The sequence below is a fragment of the Fukomys damarensis genome, unplaced genomic scaffold (assembly GCF_012274545.1).
Source record: "Fukomys damarensis isolate Sample0158 unplaced genomic scaffold, DMR_v1.0_HiC HiC_scaffold_17, whole genome shotgun sequence".
Lineage (NCBI taxonomy): Eukaryota > Metazoa > Chordata > Mammalia > Rodentia > Bathyergidae > Fukomys > Fukomys damarensis.
Genome location: NW_022900929.1, coordinates 81,339,917 through 81,358,698, shown reverse-complemented (window position 1 = coordinate 81,358,698; position 18,782 = coordinate 81,339,917). Strand labels below are relative to the sequence as shown.

The 18,782-nt window shown below is 52.8% G+C and overlaps 1 protein-coding gene across 1 annotated transcript in view; it reads right to left on the bottom strand.

Moving 5' to 3' along the window:
* Unc13c (unc-13 homolog C) overlaps positions 1-18,782 on the bottom strand; it is a 377,980-nt gene that overhangs the window by 2,082 nt on the left and 357,116 nt on the right. Inside the window, exons 31-32 of the mRNA XM_019205246.2 lie at positions 3,536-3,628; positions 2,125-2,284 (exon numbers count right to left, since the gene is read on the bottom strand). Of these exons, the coding sequence (XP_019060791.1) occupies positions 2,125-2,284; positions 3,536-3,628 (253 nt within the window). The remainder of the gene's footprint in view (positions 1-2,124; positions 2,285-3,535; positions 3,629-18,782) is intronic.

The window sequence follows — 18,782 nt, the reverse complement described above, 5'->3', positions numbered from 1 at the left end:
GAGTGGATGCGCGGGGTTTACGGGCAGGCAGGGGCCCTGCCCCACGCCGCGCCTGCGTGTCTCGGAGCGGATGTCGTGCGCTTCAACATCGCGCTGTCGTCTTACGCCGAGGCCCGCGTGGCCGCACCGCTCCACATGCCACACCGGACCCACATCGCGAGTCCACAGCTGCAGCAGCTGGAGCTCGGTGGCTCTCCCGAGACAGAGACCCGGAGGGAGGGACGCCGTGGACGCCTCTCCTGACCACAGCGCGGACAGCTGCCGGCAGAGCTGCCGAGGATGTGGAACCGTCTCCTGGCCACGGCTCCTTCCCTCCCTAACGCAGGCACGTGTGTGGCAGCCGCCCGGGCCTCGAGCCCTTCCTCTCCCAGGTGATTTTTCTGCTGCGGAAACATTGTGCAGAGTCAAGGCCTTGTTTCCAGGAGACACTGACAACCCAGCTGTGCGCTCACTCGGGATGATGGGGACCGTGTGAAGGAACGGCTCCCCATGGGGGAGACTCGGGGGAGTCCTGTCTTCTTTCGCATGGAAGTGCATCAAACGCCGCCCTCAGAGCGGCCGTCCTGGCAGCGCAGCGGCTGTGTGTGTGATTCTGGGGGCTTCAGAGCCGGCGCTTGTCAGACAAAGCCAGTGCGTGAGGTGGAGAGGCGGAGCCCGCGTGTGATGGGTCCGTGGAGGAAGAGGGCGGTGTGGGAGAGGCCGGGGCTCTGGGGCCCAGGAAGGCCAGAGCGCAGAGGAGGCCCCAGGCAGAGGTGCTGGGGTGTACGGAGCTCCGGCACAGTCGCTGGGTGTCGCGGTCCACAGGGAGGCAGCTGTGCTGACCCTGCCATGTCCCCTGGTCTCCTGCTTGGGTCCTGTGGGCCGCTTTAGGCTAACACGGTTCTGGAGCTGAGTCCTTGCTGTCATCTTCTTGCTGTAGGTCCCCACCTCAGGGCCCTCTTTACCCCACTGCGTGGGCCAGAACCCTCACAGCTGCCCGCACTCACCCCGGCCAGGGAGGTCCACTGTGTCCCTTGTGCCGTGGGTGCCAGCCTGCCCACCACGCTGCCAGCTTGGCCTGGCCAGAAGGGGCTGGAGGGAGCTGGGCAGGGAGGGCGTCCTCACAGGAGCAGCCACAGCTTCCTTGTGCCCGCTGGTGGGTGGCTGGCAGGCTGTGTGGGGCGTCCTCACCTCTGACTTCTGCTCCTTCCTCTTCCTCCTGCTCCTCTGCACCTCCAGTGGCAATGCCCACCACTGCCATTGCTGCCATTTCTAAATCCCTCCGGGACTGCACAGACTGAGGCCCCTGGGATGCAGCTGGCTCTCTTCACCCTCTCCCCCAATCGGGGCAGGACTCGATTCCAACACGGACCCAGCGCGTTCTGCTTAGCCTGCAGTAGCTTCTGATGTGTCTTTCTCTACAGCAGGGAGAGTGATGGCTCCAGGACACCAGGCCAGGCTGTACCCCTAATCTAAATGCGTTTCAGGCCCGGTGGCCAAGAATTGCTCCCTTTGCCTGTGCAAAAGTACTTGGAAGCACTGAAATGACACATCCAGCACTGCCCTGAAAGCTGTAGTGATTTTATATTAATCCATTTCTTGTGTGTTTTTTAAACATTTCCTTCGGCATTGCACCCCTGCACCCCCGGCCTCCCTTCACCCCGCTCCCCCGGTTTGCTCCTCTGGGCTCTCCAGGCTCTTCCTGTCTGGCCCTGACTATTCCCCGTGAAGGCTCTTGTGCCCTGCCCTGCAGGACCGATTCTGGTTTCTCCGTCAGAGGCCACAGCTCCCTGGGGGGCTGTTACTGCCTGTGACTCAGCTCTCGCTCTGTTCTCTGCAGAGGGTTTGCTACTGTAGAACATGCTTATGTGTGACTGTGGACTTTCTAGAGCTGAGGGATGATAAGGTCCCTAACAGCAGAGCCCTCTACATCACACATGTCTGCTTCCTGTTACTCTGCCTCACGTGTGCGGCCACGGAGCAGCTGCGTGGCCAGGGAAAGGGAACCGAAGCTGCTTCCTGCCTCGCAGTGACTCACAGCCTCGAGCCTGTCTGGTTCGCTTTCCTCAGCCGGGTCCCCTTGGGGTCCCCAGCCATACTGGGCCACCCCTGGTGGGAGGCGGGGCTTGTGTGCATGCAACTTACAACTGGAAGGTCTCGTTGTACTTGGGTGACCACGTGTTGCTCTTGGTCTTCGTGCCTTGCTTTCTCTTCTTGTCTCCGAGGTTGGGGCCCAGCATGCAGACTTCTACGAAGGGTCTGAACATCGCTGTGGTCTGCCAGTGCAGGTCATGAATAGCAATCACTGAAATGGAAAACAGAAAAGGGAAGGGAATATGAAGATTCAGCAAATAAATATGAGGAAACTTAGCTTCCTCCTTGTGGTCATTATACGAAGACTTTTATTTTTACAAATGACTTAGGAAGTCGTGACTTTCCTTTCCAATGCCCTAATCCCGGTACACGCACAGTCCTTGAAGAGCAGACAGCTGGTTCCCGAAGTGTGCTGGGCTGCTCCCTGCCGTGCCGCACCCCTCTTTAGGTGGATCCGTGGGGTTTGTATGCTGAAAGCTGAGATGTGTTGTCATGGAATGGTTAGAAGATGTACTGGAAATTGGTTCATATAAGACTGTGCCTTTCAGAAGCAATGACTTAATATTTAATTTGAATACTTTCAGTATTTACTTTTGCCACAGACAGGATCACTGTGTTTTAGTCCCAGGAGGAGCTGTGTTTGTAAAGTCCACCTTGGGCATCTGACTCTGCCGGGCCTGGCAAGTGCAAGCCCGGGCCACCGTGCGGTGTCTACCCAGCCAGTGTGAAGGGCTGCCCATCCCCCTTCGTCTTTGATGGTGGCGCCCTTGGGACACTGTCTTAGATGTGCAGATGCAGAGGAGAGTGGAACTCTGGGGCCTGTCACATCCACAGGGCGCCCTTCCAAGCTTTGGTGAAGGGCACTGGTGCGGGCGACCCTGAACTGTCTGCCTCAGACCCCGGTCTTGTCACTATTACGGTACCAGAGCTCAGTGTGTCACAATACATGGTTTGCGTCCAAGTGGACACTTCAAGGCCACGTCTGTAATGATATAAAAGTAGAACATGGGTGTAATGAGAAGAATGGTAACCCTTAAATTTCACCTTTGAAATGCCCGCTGCATTAGACTGTGTTTACATGACAAAGCCAGTAAGTTGATAAGTTGTTTCTGATTACATAAAAAGAAGTATTGCGTATAAATTATGAGAATAGTAAGACCGTTCTGACTTGACCTTGAAGTTCACAAGGTATAGCACCAACCACAGGATATAGGCAGCTTTGAAATTTAGTCACCAGTGGGTTTGAACCACTTAGATCTTCTGAATAATGTAGTCTAGTACATGTGCCATTGATATTTCGGTTTTAAGTAAAAGCTGTGGTTTTCTAAAGAAATTCTCAGCCCATCGTATGATAATTTAATATATGCTTTGTAAGTTAGACATAAGAGCAATCATCTCACATCATTGCTGCTCTGGGGGCGAAGGGCTCAGGGCTACTCGGGGATCTGAACGTGACCTCTACCTTTCACGGTGACCTTGTGCTCGCCGGTGCCTGGGGTGGCTGCGATGTCCACATGGACAGAGATCTGGCCCACAGCGTTCTTGGAGGAGCGGCCTGCAAGGAAGCAGAGGTCAGTTCAGGTTCTGCGCCCAGGAGCCAGGCTGGGGCGGGGTGAGCAGCTGGTCCCGCCGGAGCTTGTTGTGTGACCGGCATTCACAGCTCTTGATAGCACCAGGCAGGGTCACTCAGAGGCCGCTGAGCTGGAGCTTGGGTTGGACCCAGCACACACAGGCACCTGTGGTGGGGTCAGCAGGGCAGGAACTTAACTTTGCCCCGCGCTTTATCAAGCTCTGTTGCTCGGGCACAGGGCATGACTGCTTGCCTCTCAGAGCCTCTCTACACTGGGGACATGAAGAGGATCCTGTAAGGTGCCTGCCCTCGTGAAGGCACAGAGGGGCCAGCGGACACCAGGCCCTAAAGATCAAACTGTGATACAACAGATCCATGACACACACAGGAGGCACCAGGAGGAGCAGTCCACGCTGTATGCAAGGTTTAAACGCTGCATTGGAAACCACCCGTGATTCGGGGTCAGAGAAACTTACATTCTGTTCACAGCCTCCAGAGTCTGGGTTCTTCAGTCTCAGCTTTCTTATTTGTGAAATGAAGATAACACCAATACATGCTCTTAATATATATGTACTATTTATTTTTTAGTGCAGGGGATTGAATCCAGGGCTTTTGTGCTAAGCAACATCCCCGAACCTTTTTTATTTATGGAGACAGGGTCTTACTAAGCTGCCAAATTGCCTGTCCTCCCAGAGTTGCTGGGATAACAGGCACCCACCTGCACACACACATATTAACGTATCCTTTGGGAACACACACCCTTTCCCACGAGTTGGAGTGTATACATGAATTATTCATCCTACCTCTGTCTTTGTGGCTAAGCTATGGTGGAGGTGACTGCATTCCCGTCGGTGTGAAGCTGCCATGTAAGTGTTCAACGTACCTGAGAATGATTGACATGACGACCTGAATGATTCCCTATGTGAAGATGAATCACTGAGCTGCTTGTAAACGTTCAGGTATTTAAAGTAGCACAGAGTCTACGACATCCTTAACGTTTAGCCTTTATCCTATTACACGGATACGCTGTAACCTGACCTGCTCAGTTGTTTCCGGTTTCTCGCTACTGTAACCTATGAATGTGTCTTTCAGTAGGAAGGGCAAGTGCCTGGCGGTCCTCCCCTCGCCTTCCCCACCCGGAGCAGGAGGGTGTGCCCCAGAAGCCACATCCTCCTCTCTCAGCTAGCTGCAGAGGGCCGAGGGCAGGTGGGGCAGGAGCCTGGCCGGCACGTGGGCCTAGGGCCTGACCCAGCTTTGATCCGTGCACACGACCAACCTCGTCCGAGCGGATGCTGACGGAGCTTCCCATCCAGGAGCACGGCCCACCTGCCTTGCTGTTTTCTTGTGTGCTTTGGTTCTGTTCTACAGTTTTCTTCAGGTACGCGTTGCATTTTTAAAAAGTTTGTTCCTAGCTATTTTATTCTATCCTAAGTTGGATTATTTTTTCACTACAATTTGTAATAGGAAGGCTCATAATTTTTGCACATTAATTTTTATCTAGATGACTGAATTTTTAATAAAAGCTTTCAATTAATCTTTTGAGATTTACCAGTATATAATCATGCTTCCAATACAGGAAATGCCTATTTTTACTGCTTGCCTTGGTAATTTTGGGGGCTTCTGAACCTGCAATGCCCCATAGTGTGAAAAGGGGGCATGGTGGCCATTGTCCACGGATCCCTAAGCTCCCTGCCACTCTGCCCTTGCCTGCAGGCTAATCAGTGTGAACCCTCAGCGCCTGCCACACTTCAGTGCCACTGGGCTTTGGTGCTGGGCAGCCGGCCAGAGACGGGTGGGAGGGAGGCAGTCGGGCTGCTGCTGCGATTCAGGCTCCAGCCCTTTGGCCAGAGAATCTCAACACCTGAACTCCCTCCAGCACCCTGTGCAGGGACGCTTCCCACCCTGGCTCTGGTGACTCCTTCCCTGTTACTTTGGTCGGAGGGAGGTCAGCCTGCTACTCCTCTGGCTTCTTACATTCCCCTCGGGCTTTGCCAAGGCTTCTTTATTAGTTCTCCTCTGGTAATCCTCCCTCGTCTTGGTTGCCGCCCGACTCCGGCTGGGGTCTGACTGGTGGAGCTGTCGTCATGGACTTGCTCCTAACTAGAGCATCCAGTATCTCCCAGCGTTCTCGTGCTGTGTGGACCGGTGAGCATCTCTGGGAGCGAGTGGGGAGCACTCGGGATGCAGGCACCAATACTCTGAGACTTTATTGTGGTGTTGCCAGGAGATCGTGCTGGAGAGGTCCTGGAGGCTGGGTGGGAACTCATTTTGTAGGCAAAAGGAGACAGAAGGTACCATATGTACCCAAACATGGCACACGAAGCAGGCTGGCATCCGGAAGTCATGAAGGGTTCAGTATGCAAAGGCACAGATGTTGGGGGCGGTGGTGGAAATGTCAGACATCGGTACCCTGAGGCCATTCGTCCTAGAGCTGCTGAAAATCCTCTCGGGTTTCCGGTCCTGAGCTGTTGGGGCAGGGAGTCTCAGGAAGAAGCCCCGCCTCTGTACAGCCTCGCCCTCACCACCGTTCTCTTCCCAAAGCCGCACAGCTGCGCCTGTACACTGAGGCTCAGGTCCTGCACCTCACCTTTCTCGGGGACCCTCTGCTCATCCTCGCCTGCACTGGGCCGCTGGCACGCCTAGGTGTCCCGGACAAGTTACTCCAGCTTCCAGGATCGCGCCAAGGAAGGCGCAGGTGTGTAGCACCCTGTCTCCACTACTCTAGGAAGCCCACTTAAACGTTTCTACCACTCAGTTCTTGTATTTTATTCTAAAAAAGTCTTTAATTCTCAGTTGACTCCAATGTTGCATACAATAGTATAAAGACACAGGGCAATAGAATCTGGCTGTCCTGGTTATGAATCTGCTCCCTGTCACTTCTCAGCACTTAATTAAAACTCCATGAACTTTCACTTCCTGATATTTAGATGGAGATAAAACCACATATCTGGGGGTGGTGTTGTACAGCCAGAAAGATCACGCTCTAAAAGACACAAATCATGCGATGTGCACATAAGAGGATGCAGTAGTGGTCCTGTGTTTATAATGGTAACAGTTCAATACTTTGACTCCAGGCTTTCAGATCCCTTGAAGATTCACGCATAAAAACATGCATAAAATTACAGCACACCCGAGGATTTCTGGCCATCCAGATCAAAGACCGTAAAGTGGCAACTTGGGAGTGACTGAAGTTTCCTCCACAGCTCAGGATGCTGACTTTGTTCACTAAGATTTCTGTGGTGGGCATAATGGAGATGTCGCAAACCTGTCCCTTTGCTGACGTAAAAGTGTGGATCAGTCATGAGCCTGTGAAGCGCGTGCCCTGCATGTTCCCAGACACTACTGTCGAAACCAGCGTTAGCCAGGAAAGGCCGCTCAGCAAGAGAGTGGTGTGGCCGGTGGCTGCTGTCAAAGGCGTGAGTGCCGCTGGCGAGTGAAGAGAAGAGGGGACCTCGGGCACTCCTGGTGAGAGCGTGCGTTAGCACAGCGGTGTGGAAAACCGTGTGAAGGGTCTGTAAGAAAGAAAAGTAGAGCCAACCCCACTGCTGGGAATATTTCTAACAGAAATGAAGTCAGCCTGTCGAAGAGACCAGTGCCTTGTGAGCGTTAAACACAGAAATGAAAAAATGAGAGACAAGCACACCCCCCACCGCAGCACGGCACTGCACCGCAGCTAAGAAATGCAGACGACGTCAGTGTGAAGGGAACGGCACCCCTACCCCGTGGGGTGCTGCTCTGCCACAAAGAGGAGTGAGGCTTGTGATCTGGAACAGGCTGCAGGCACCTGAAGAGCATCAGGTGAAACAGGCCAACAGAGAACAGTGACCTCATTCTTGGCAGGATTTTCCAAGGTGAGCGGGTGGGGGCTGAGTGCGGGGGCGGCTTCCAGGGGAGCAGGGGACCGAGAGAGGAGGGCAGGGAGAGGTGGCGCCATGGGCCAAGCCGAGGGAAGGGCAGGGAGTCGCGGTGTGTTGTCCCGGGGCCAGTCATAGAGAAGGCGCTGAGTCCAGAGGAAAGGGTTTGAAAGTTTCACCGTCAGGAGACAGGAGCAGGGGGACAGAGAGAAACATCACACGGTGAGCACGCACTGAAACCCAGTGTGGAGCCGCCCTGTTCCAGAATCCCTGTGCTCCTGCACATCAGCTCTAAAAGGAGGAGAACAGGTGCCTCATGTACCTCTGCGACATGAAGGGTCGGCGCCTGCAGTGCTGGGACTGAGCTTCAGGCCTCTGCGAGCGGCCGCCTTCTGTGCAAAACCGGATGGCAGAAAGCGGCTGCTTTCCCCCAGCCAAGTGTGGGGAGATTATGGCCAAACTCGCTGCAGCACATTTAAAAATCAGAAAAGCCTTCACCGGCGTGTCACTGGGAGGCTTCACCTCTTCTGAAAAACAGGTAACTACAGGCTTTCACTGCGCTGTTATGGAATGAGAGACTCAGAGAGTAGAAAATGCAAAATCTAATCAGGACAAAGGGCGAGTTTCCTGTGGCCCCTTCGTGTGAAGGACTTAATGCTGCTTAAGGTGGTGAGTAGACAGCAGCGCTGTCCTGGTCCACACAGAAGAGCCGACGAGACAGCCGTGCTGCCGCACTGTCGGGTGACTGGCCAGGGAGAAACTGCAACCCTAAGACTACAGCCCTGCACAACTGGAGGCCTGGGATAAAAGCATGAATAAACACGTGCCACCCAGCTCCTCAGCCAGCAACTAGGAGAGAGGGAGAGCGGGTGAGCACTCAGCCTGGCCCGGGCAGCCCAAGCTCCTACCCGGTCCCACAGCCTGTGGCGGGCAGCCGCCTGGGCAGCTCGGAGGGAGAAACTGCAACCCTAAGACTACAGCCCTGCACAACTGGAGGCCTGGGATAAAAGCATGAATAAACACGTGCCACCCAGCTCCTCAGCCAGCAACTAGGAGAGAGGGAGAGCGGGTGAGCACTCAGCCTGGCCCGGGCAGCCCAAGCTCCTACCCGGTCCCACAGCCTGTGGCGGGCAGCCGCCTGGGCAGCTCGGGGGAGACCTGCACGCAGCCTGGCCGCGCTCTCCCAGTCTACCAACTGCTGCGGAGGCCAGGACGGAATTGGGAAGGGAGCTGTCGTCTGACTTCCCACTGCTCAAGGGATCAGAAGCTCCTGCACAGCCCCCACCTGGGGCCCCCGGAGATACCCCACGGCACGAGCTCAGGGAACCTGGCCCGGCCAGGGAGGGTCACTCCGGCCCGGGCTTCCCGGGTCCCCCCTGGAAGGGGCCGTTGTCATGAGGCGTGGAAGGAATTCAGGTCTATTTTAATAAAGCTAAAGGAGAGCCGAGAAAATGCAGATAAGCAGTTAAGTAAAATTAGGAAGACAATTCAGGATACATGTGAGAAATTCAGCAAAGAGAATCTGCAAAAGAACCAAGTGGAGATCTGGGAAACGGGCCTGATGCACAATAATATGCACAGCTGGGGCCTCAACACTGCGAAGCGGTGCGGAGTGGGTCGACTCAGCCCACGTCATGAGGTGACGTTAAGCGCAGGGAATCCACTAAATGATGCACTGGAGAGCCCTGGCCGAGGTGTGGGGGAGACGTGGGTACCCATATAGGGCAGGCTCACGGACCGCAAACAGACACGGGGCCCTACAGATCTTCAACGAGGCACGCTCTTGGCAAACTTTCAAAAGCACAAGATAAGGAAAGGACTTTGAAACGCTCCGGAGAAAGGCCCAGGTAACTTCAGCGTGTCACACGGGGCTCAAAGCAGGGTCCTCGCCACAAACCCTGTAGAGCACCGGAAGCGACTAGACCAAGGTGCTCACCCCCAACTTCCAAACGCTCTGCCAGTGGCCTCCGACGCCCGGGAGGACCAGGGAGCGCTGCTTCCCAGACTGTGGCGCAGCTCGAGACCAAAACGGCGAGTGAAGTACATCAGACGCAAAGTTTAAATACGGCATGGTTTCTCTTAGATGAGAACCGCTCTGATCCGGCATTTTCTCGTCCTCTAGAAATATGAGCACGATGCACACAGGCGACGACTGACATTCTGCTAGGACGGTTTGAACTTCAGACAGGCTGTGATTATAAGCAGCGAGACTGAGTGCACCACGATGCATCTTAGGAAGTGCGATGATCCCACCCTGGAAGGGCGGAGGAGAGCTGAGGCGCAGAAAACCCGACTCAGGACAGCGCGCATGCTCCCCACGGCGGGGCCTGCGAGGCCGCCCTTGTGACCGAAGTTCCCGAGAGCCCGCGGTGGGGAGGGGATGAGGATGTGCTGGCGTTCGCACCACCCGTTTCACGGTATCCGGAATGTTTCAGTGAGCGGCTGCCATTTGGTGATTATGTGTTTGAATATATGAGCACAAGAACTAGCTGCCCAGGGCAGGACAGCAGCTCCGTCTCGCACCCATCCCGGAATTCCTGCTCTGACTCGCTTCACCGAGGAGCAGGCGTGGAGCAGGACATCACTGAGAGGTCATGAGCGTGTCCACTGCGACCCCAGAACAGCTGCCCGGTGACAGCAGAGCCAGAACCGACACCCCTGCAGGCGGCAGCCACAGGTGTGCACGGGAAGCGTGCTCGGGGGCGGCAGTGGGACCCAGTCAAAAGCAAATGGGTCTCCTTGGTTGTGCAGGTGACGGAAGTGGCCCTGGGAGATGACTGGTCATCAGCGGGCCCCAGGTCCCAGCACCAGAGCAGAGCTTACAGAAACCCTGGGAAATCCCGGCGGTGGGGAAAAGCCAGGAAACCAAGGCCGGCTTGGAAGGGTACAGTGCAGCCCCTGCTGCCTGGGATCCCCTGCTCTGCGGGCGGATAGCACAGCCAGGCCTGGAGAAGGCCGCGGCTCGGTGGTGGACTGTTCCGAGACTGCCACAAGCTGTGGGGCTAATCCAGCATCATCGGCCGGAGCAGCACAAGAGGCAGGGGGCGGGGTGTTGTGAAAGCCAGAATGGGGCGCCTCTGTCCGAATCACAGAGACGGTGGACAGCGGGAAGGACAGGCCCACGGAGCCTGCGGAGCTCCATGAACTGAAAACGGGAGCCGAAACAAACTTCTCCTTCAAGCTGTCAGTGGTGGATATTTTGTCTCAGTGATAGGAAAGTATCTAAAAACACCTTTGTCCAATTGCATAACTCGCAGACTCTGGGGGCAGTGGATGAGAAAACCCCTGGCAATCCTGACCTTGCCAGTCATGGCCCAGTGTGGCTCAGGGGTGAGTGGCTTCTGCCCCCAGGGAGCCAGAGTCCCCAGGGCCTGGTGGGCTGTGCTGCTGTCAGGACTGTAAGTGGCCAGGCGGGAGGCCGTGGGCACTGCTCAGGCCCAGGGGAGGCTCAGGACTTCTGCCTGTGAGAGGAGGAGCCCGCTGCAGGGCTGCATGGAGCTGGGAGGATGTGGGGTCAGCCGGTTTCCCCGTCTGTGCCCACCCTGAGACCCTGGCTCCAGGCCCAGTCTTTCAGTTTCTCAGCCAGGCACCAAACACAGGGGCCTCTGTCTCAGAGACTAACATGGCTTAGACTGGTGAGTCACAGCCCTCGGGGGACACTGGAAACAGTGTGGACCCCGGCACAGAGTTCTGGGGAGCAGCGACAATGCCAGCTGTGTTCTGGGGTCTGAGTGTGTGGCCAGCGCTGGGAGCCCCGTGGCAGGCCCAGGGGATGGGATGGGGTACCCATCAGGATGCAGGTGCCGTTTGGGGATCAGCAGCTCTGTGGGAAGACTGGGGTGGCCTGGGAGTCGGGCTGGAGGGGAGGGCAGGGCAGGGCACTGAGTGCAGCCCTAGGGGACTAGGACAGGCATCAGGGACCCACTTCCCACAGCGGGGAAGCAGCCACTCCCTGCTCCGCTTGCAACCTGGACCCTGAGCCTGAGGCCGAGCAGACCTGGTGATCCACGCTCTGCCCTCCCTGGTCCCTCCCAGCATCACCAGCCTCACTGCCCAGGCGGAATCCTGGCCCTGGCTGGGGACCTGCTGGGGCAGCTTCCCTGCTGATGCTGCCTCTCACAGGTAGAGTGAGGCTCTCTGTGGAGGGAGGCGCAGTCCAGGGTGCCCCTGGCTTGCCAGGTCCCCCTTGTGCTAATCTGACCTCTTTTTGCTGATCGCTCTCATGCTGTCCATCCTGAAGACAATGCTCTTCAGCGGCCTCTCAGAATGACATCGAGCCACCTCCCAGATGCTTCGGGTACAAAAGGGTGTGTTGAGATAGGAATATTACGCTACCAGAAACAGCTTCTTAAGAGGTGAAGGTCAAAGGACTGGGCCCGGGCTGGGCAGCCACAATCAGTCACATCTTCTCTTGGGAAGCAGGGAAGGTGACCCCACGTGCACCATGCCCACCCCCTATCTGTTCACAAGCAAATTTTCACTCAAACCCAGATGTGACGATGGTGGCTTCTCCTGACTGAAGAACAAAGTGCAATTTTAAGTGCTTAGCTGTTCTCTGGTCTGGTGGGTGACGGCGCTACGATGTCATCTGAGACAAACTGGCTGCACCGCAGTGTCCCAGGAGGCATGGGGAGAAAGGTGACGGGCCTCTCCACAAGCAGGACGGACACGCTCCCCAGGAGAAGCCCCACAGTGATTTTCTTTTCTTTTTCTTTTTTTTTTCTTTTTTTTTTGAGACAGGGTCTCATTATATAGTCGAGACTGACCTGGAACTCACTATGTAGCCCAGGCTGGTCTCATACTCAGTGATCCTCCTGCCTCAGCCTCAGGAGTGCTGGGATTATAGGCATGTGCCACCATGCCCAGCTTAACACTTCTTTTTTTTGGTACTGGGGATCGAACTCAGGACCTTGTGCTTGCAAGGCAGGCGGCGGAACCACTGAGCTAAGTCCCGTATCCCCACAGCGATTTTTTAAGTACCGAGTGTTTTTCTCACTAAAGTTTAAGACTCTGCCCTGGGGATTATGGAGAAGAGCAGCACTGAGGAGGACTTGGGTGCCACATCCGAGCCTCTGGGGCTCCTGTCCCTGGGACATGCATAGCTGCTCAGCAAACCCTGGACAACACCCAGCATGGGGCAGAGGCTGCCCCCAGGACGCAGGAGTCCCCCTCAGGTCTGCATCCAGGGCCGGCAGCTCAGTCCCCAGCGTGCCCGTAGCCCCGGGACATGCAGCAACTGAGTCCAGCACCACAGAAGCTCACGCTGGGATCGCATGTGGAACTTGGGAGCGGCGGCACAGCCCAGCACCCCGTCCCTCAGGGGTGCTGGGGAACGAGACGGGGCAGGAGGCTGCAGACTGACAGGGCTCAGGCAGCACGGAAGCTGTGGTCCCAGGCCCTCTGCAGACAGGGCCCACACAGAGGCCAGGAGCTTCCAGTGAGCCGCGGAGGGGCCTCGCTGACCTCGGTGTCCCCTCATCCTGTCCTGTCTTTCCTGTGGCTCTAAGTTCTGTGCTGTATTTTATAGTGAAGGACAGAAGGGAATAAAACTTCAAAATAAAAATGTCAAAATATTCTATGTACTGCACTTTATAATACAAGAAAACACATAAGCATAAGGTGTATTGACATAACAATCCTGCCATGAAACTGCCCACTGCTGGGGCCGTGGGGCCCTGTCCTGCTTCCTGCCTCACGTCGCTGGTGGGTGGAGTGGGCCCAGGGCTCCACGCCAGCTCCTCGGCCTCTCTGCCCACCCCACTTGGTGGAACTGATCTATTGTTCTCACACAGAATTAGAAACAACTGTGTTTATTACTCTGGGTGGTGTGTTAATGAGCGACTGTGATAATTAAAGTGTTCAGAAATAAAGTCTCCCTCCGCCTCCAGGCGGGAAAATGCCATGGAAACCACCCAGGTTGGCTTCCTTGGAGGCCGCCTTGGTTCGGGGCCTGGGAGGGCAAGCCACCTTCCAGTTGTGGAGGGATGGAGGTCGGGCCTTCGAAGGTGACCTGGCTGGATGGCCCAGCAGTGCTGTGCCCAGCAGGGCTGAGGCTCCACTGCAGGAGACTGTAATACAAATCATGCTCAGAGCAGGCTGTGAAGAGTGAACCCCACAGTTTCTTGTTTATAGAAGTAAGTCCAGCTGAATCCTCCGGGCTGAGGTCAGAGTAACTCACACCTAAATTCCATCTCCACATCTAAAACCTGACTAGGAGGACAATGCTCTAATTACAATAATATATCTTGTCTATTCTGTTCCTAATTTAAGAATGCTTTGTCTTGTCCTTTGCGAGCCTTGTTTACATTAATTTCCATAGAAACCACATGTTGCCTTTACCCCAACTGATTGCCAATAAAAGTCAGTGCCTGGACTGGCCAGGGCCTTTGTTGGTTGCCTTGGCATTGGTCGTCCTGGCAACCTGCTTTCCCTTTCTTAGTTCTGTCTCTCAGCGTATTTATTTCTCGGGCCTGCATCATGTACTGGGCAGGTGGGGACTGGAACCTGACTTCAGGAGTCTCTGGCACCTGTGAGCTCCCAGGCTGAGGCAGGAGGACAGGGTAGGGCATCCCCTGTGGCAGCAGATGGGATGCAGCCTTCCAATCCCGCCTGCTCCTCCTGACCCTCACCTCTGCTGCTCCATTTCAAGGGGAAACAGTGTCCCCAGGGCCACGGTGGCGAACCTGTTAGGGCCTTCAGTGACACAAGCAGCCCTGTGAGGCGCGGGCCATAGGCTCCCCACCTCTGCTCTGGGGGATGCACCAGGGACTGTCCATCTGCTGCCCACTGCTAAGTCCCTGGTTGGGTGGGAAGGAGTGGACAGGTGCCCAGCCATTGGCCACCCCAGCTTGAGGCAGAGGCTGGTGGGAGGGACAGGTCTGGTGCTTGCCAGACCCCAACGCTCAGGGTGTCTCCCACTGAGAGGCAGTGTGACTCGGTTTTATTAGCTGCCTCTGGAAATGTCCAGAAACACACCTGCGACACCACAGGGCCCACGTTTACATCTTTCTCTCCTTTTCTATGAACTGCTATCTGATCGGATCGTACCCCAGCAAGGTTTCTGCTCTGGTGTCTCTGCTGGCCTGCCTTCTCTGCTCCCTCCGGCTACTGGATACCCTTGTGCCTCTGGCTTGGCTCCGAAGCTGTCATAGTTGTGGCCCACTGCTCTGCCCCTTGATGAAAAAGCCTCTTTCGTTACCCTCTGGAATCCCTCAGCTCCCGGCATAAAGGCTAAAAGAAAAACTTTGTTGCTGATTTGATGGATTTGACTCACGTCTATTGCATAGCATCCTGTGCTCTTCGTGTCTGAGAACTAGGAAGAAAGCAGTTTGCCTGATACCTGCGGCCTGGGAACCCTGCCAAGGTCAGTCAGTGCCAACAGGCACCAGAGCACCTGGAGCATGCCGCACCTGCAGTTACCCAGGCTCACAGGGTTAGGCACCAGTCATCTTAGAGTATAACTGAGGTGAAGCATTTTTGTTAGCAGAAAAAAGTTCTTTTGTACCAGAAATAGACACCTCCAACCCCTTAGGTGAAAATGAAGTTCCACAATTCAGAAATATGTTTATCAATAAACACCTGAAAAATAAGACACTGAAATGACTTGCACAAGTGTTCTCAGCTGGTCATTGTGTGGTGAGCAGTGCATTACCATGTGGACAAAGAAACACAAAGGTTTCCTCTAACCTAATCTACCCAAGCCCGAGCCTGAGCCTGCCATCTTCTCTGCCTGGACCTCGGTCTCCGCTCCTCCATCCGGTGCCCCTTCCCACGAGTCTTTGGTTCAGAGAAGAACCCTTCCCACAGTCTATGTGCTCTGTTAGGGTCCCACGCTACTTCTGCCTCAACACAGAACCAAAGCAAAGGGAGAGGCATCCAGGGACTGATACCCCCGAAGCTGTAAGCCAGCCGAAACCTCCACTTCCAAAACACTGCCTCAGGTGTTTTGCTGTGGGATGGAAAGACAACAAATACACCAATAATACCCTTGCTACCATTTGTTTTGAAAGAAAACCTATTCAAATTCGTGAGTATCTGTGTCTGGGTATAACTAACACAGCAAGTGCTTCTGGAGTGCCTGAGAGATGACAAATGCTGCATGAATAATTTATATCAACTATGAACTTCAAGTAGTTTCTGACCTCTGAGCAGCCAGATTCAGGATATTTAGTAAACATTATGGACAAATTTAGGGTATGAGTAAAAATGACATAATGAAATCAATAGAAATGAATATAGGAAATAACAATGCTAAATATATACACACCCAATACAGAAAGCAAGCATTAATAGACCAAAAGGGAAAGATGGACTCCAGTTCCACAACCACTGAGAAATCCATCACCCTACATTCAGGAATGGATGGGTCACCGAACAGAAAAAGCAAAGAAATGCCGGATCGTATGGACACACACACAATACTCCACCCAACAGCTACAGGAAGCCCCTTCTTTCATCAGCTATGGAACAGCTGCTAGGACGGAGCCTACAGCAGCCCACAAAGCAAATCTCAACAGGTCTCCCAAATGAAAGCCACAATGAGCATCTTTTCTGACTGCAGTGTAATAATGCTAGAAATCAATTGCAGGACAACTCTAGAAACTATGCAAGTGCTTAGTTACCATTAGTGCAAACAAAACTTAGCTTAGACCAACTGATTACAGAAGACATCAAGAAGAAATGCTTGAAGAAATGAAAATGAATATCGAATGTACTGTAAAAGCTGTGCTAGGAAGGAGTTCCAGAAATCAATGTGAACATCAAAAAGTATAAAAACTTCAAACAAAGAACCTATTGATGAATCTCAAAGAAGTAAAACATCAAGAACAAAGCACCTGCAAAAATTGTAGAAAAAAAGAGACCTGAGCAGAAATAACAGAAATGGATACAATGTTGAATGAAATAAATCAGATGCGGAAGCTTAAATATATGGTATCTCTCGTGTGAGTGAGGGAAACACAATGAGACAGTAAGGGTGGGGGAAGGAGACGGGGGGACCTCTTCCACATGGGAAGGGTTCAGGAGGCCGAGGGCTGAGGGGAGAGGAGAGGGAGAGTGGGCGGGAAAGAAGGGAATAAAGAGAAGCCACTGAGGAAGCGAATGCCCTCAGTGAATGTAAACGTTAAACATCGCACATAGGAGCTAACAATAATAATGATGGCGATGATATCAACAAGAACAAAAGTGGGGAAAGGGGATTTCGGGCGGAGGGAAGGGGTCAGAAGAAGCTGTATTATGTACACGTGCCCATTACCCACGATGATTATAAACTGTATGCTCCGCAAATACAGGCCAATAAAAAATCTGCAATTATAAAACCTCTTCTAGAATTTTGGCAGACTAATCTCAACTTAAATAGTTTTCTAAATCTGAACAAAAAAAGAAATGGAGACAAAATGAAGCAATGCAAAAAATCAATGAAACAGAAAGCTGGTTCTTAACAGATAACCAAAAGAGACAAAATTTAGTTAGATTTAAAAAAGAAAGGATATTGAGAGATGAAATAAATTCAGAAATGGAAAGGGAATGATTAGCCCACAGAAACACAAAGATCACTAGAGGTTACTATGACAACTCCATGGCAGCAAATTGAATAACCCAGGAAAAATGGCCAAATTCCTAGGGAAATACACCTTACAGAAGGAGTCACGAAGAACAGGAAAAGCTGAACACACCAATAGCAGCAGCAGGATCCAATCAGTGATCAGAAGTGCCCCAGCCTAGATGCTTCATGCTGAGTTCTACCAAAGAGTTAAAGAAAAAGAGAATACTAATTCTTCTTGCACAGTTAAGAAAAAGCAGAGGAAGGAATTCTTCCAAACCCATCCTACAAGGTCAGCATTATCCCAATACCAAAACCAGAGAAGGACAAAACGTAAAAAGGAAAACTACAAGCCCAAATCCTTGATGAACAGAGGCGCAAACTCCTCAACAAAATTCTAGCAAACTGAACCCCATGACACTCTGAAAAGGTGGCCCATTGTGAGTCAGGGAATTCATCCCACAGGCGCGGAAGGACGCAGTGTGTGCCCTCCAGATGCTGTGATAAGCCACGGCAGAATGACGGCCAAAGCCGCACGAGCACTGCAGGAGACGCAGAAGAGGCGTCTGATGAGATGCAACACCCCTCAGGACTCAGATGCTGCACGAACTAGGTCTGGAAAGAATACACCTCAGCATGCGGAAGGCCACGTGCAGTCAGCAAACAGCTAACATTATACAGACTGGGGAAAAGCTGACCGCTTTCCATCTAAGATCCGAGACAAGACACAGGCTCTACTTTCACCACTTTTATTCAGCCTAATGCTGGAGTCGTCAGAACGATCAAGCAAGAGACAAAAATAAATGTCATCCAAGTTGGAAAAGAGGAAGTCAAATTGTCCATTTGCAGGTGACACGGTTTTATATAAAGAAAAACCCCCAACCTCTAACAAAAACTGATAGAACTAATAGGACTTCAGCAAAGTTTCAGGGTACACAATCGGCATCTGAGTATCAGTACCTTGCCTCACGTACCATGAATAGAACTAAAGTGCAGTAAGCCATGCAGAGAAACACGAGGCCACGTGGTGTCACCCATGCGTGGAGTTTTAGAAAGTTGCTCTTCAGAGAAGCAGAGAACAGAATGGAGGTCACCAGGGGCTGCAGGAGTGGGGGACACAGGGCTTTGGATGTTAAGTTAAAGTTGGGGAGGACTGAGACGTTCCCTGTACCACTGTCACACAGCATGGCGAACAGATAATAGTAACAGGCTGCTCATTTCCAATGAGCTAGGGAGTTCTGAAATTTTTGTCATAAAGAAACATACACAAGATCCTAATGGGATAATTAATAGTGTGAAATAGGAAGAAAAGGGCTAAAGGTGTAGGGAAAGTGGGAAGGGTAGGGGAAAGGGAATAAGGGAAAAGAGAAAAATATGAGAAAATGAAAAAATGGAAATAAAGCATTTGTAAATGGGGAGGGGAGGAAGGGGTGAAGGGAGGGCAGGGACAAGGGGAAAAAATGAGAACCAAGACCTGTCATGTGAAGGTACAGTATCCCAGTAATGAATGTAACTGTATTGTAGACCTAGATTATACCAAAAAACTCAATAAAAAGAAAAATAAGGAATGAGAAAAAAATTAATAACATGAAAACTCTAAATTTGCATAACAAAGCTACAGGTGTTATCATATTCTATACACTCAAAAATCTGTTCCTTTATCAAGGATTAGTGACAATATCTTAAAATAAGCATTTTACTGGATTATTTTCAACCAACTAAAAAATACTACATCACAACAATA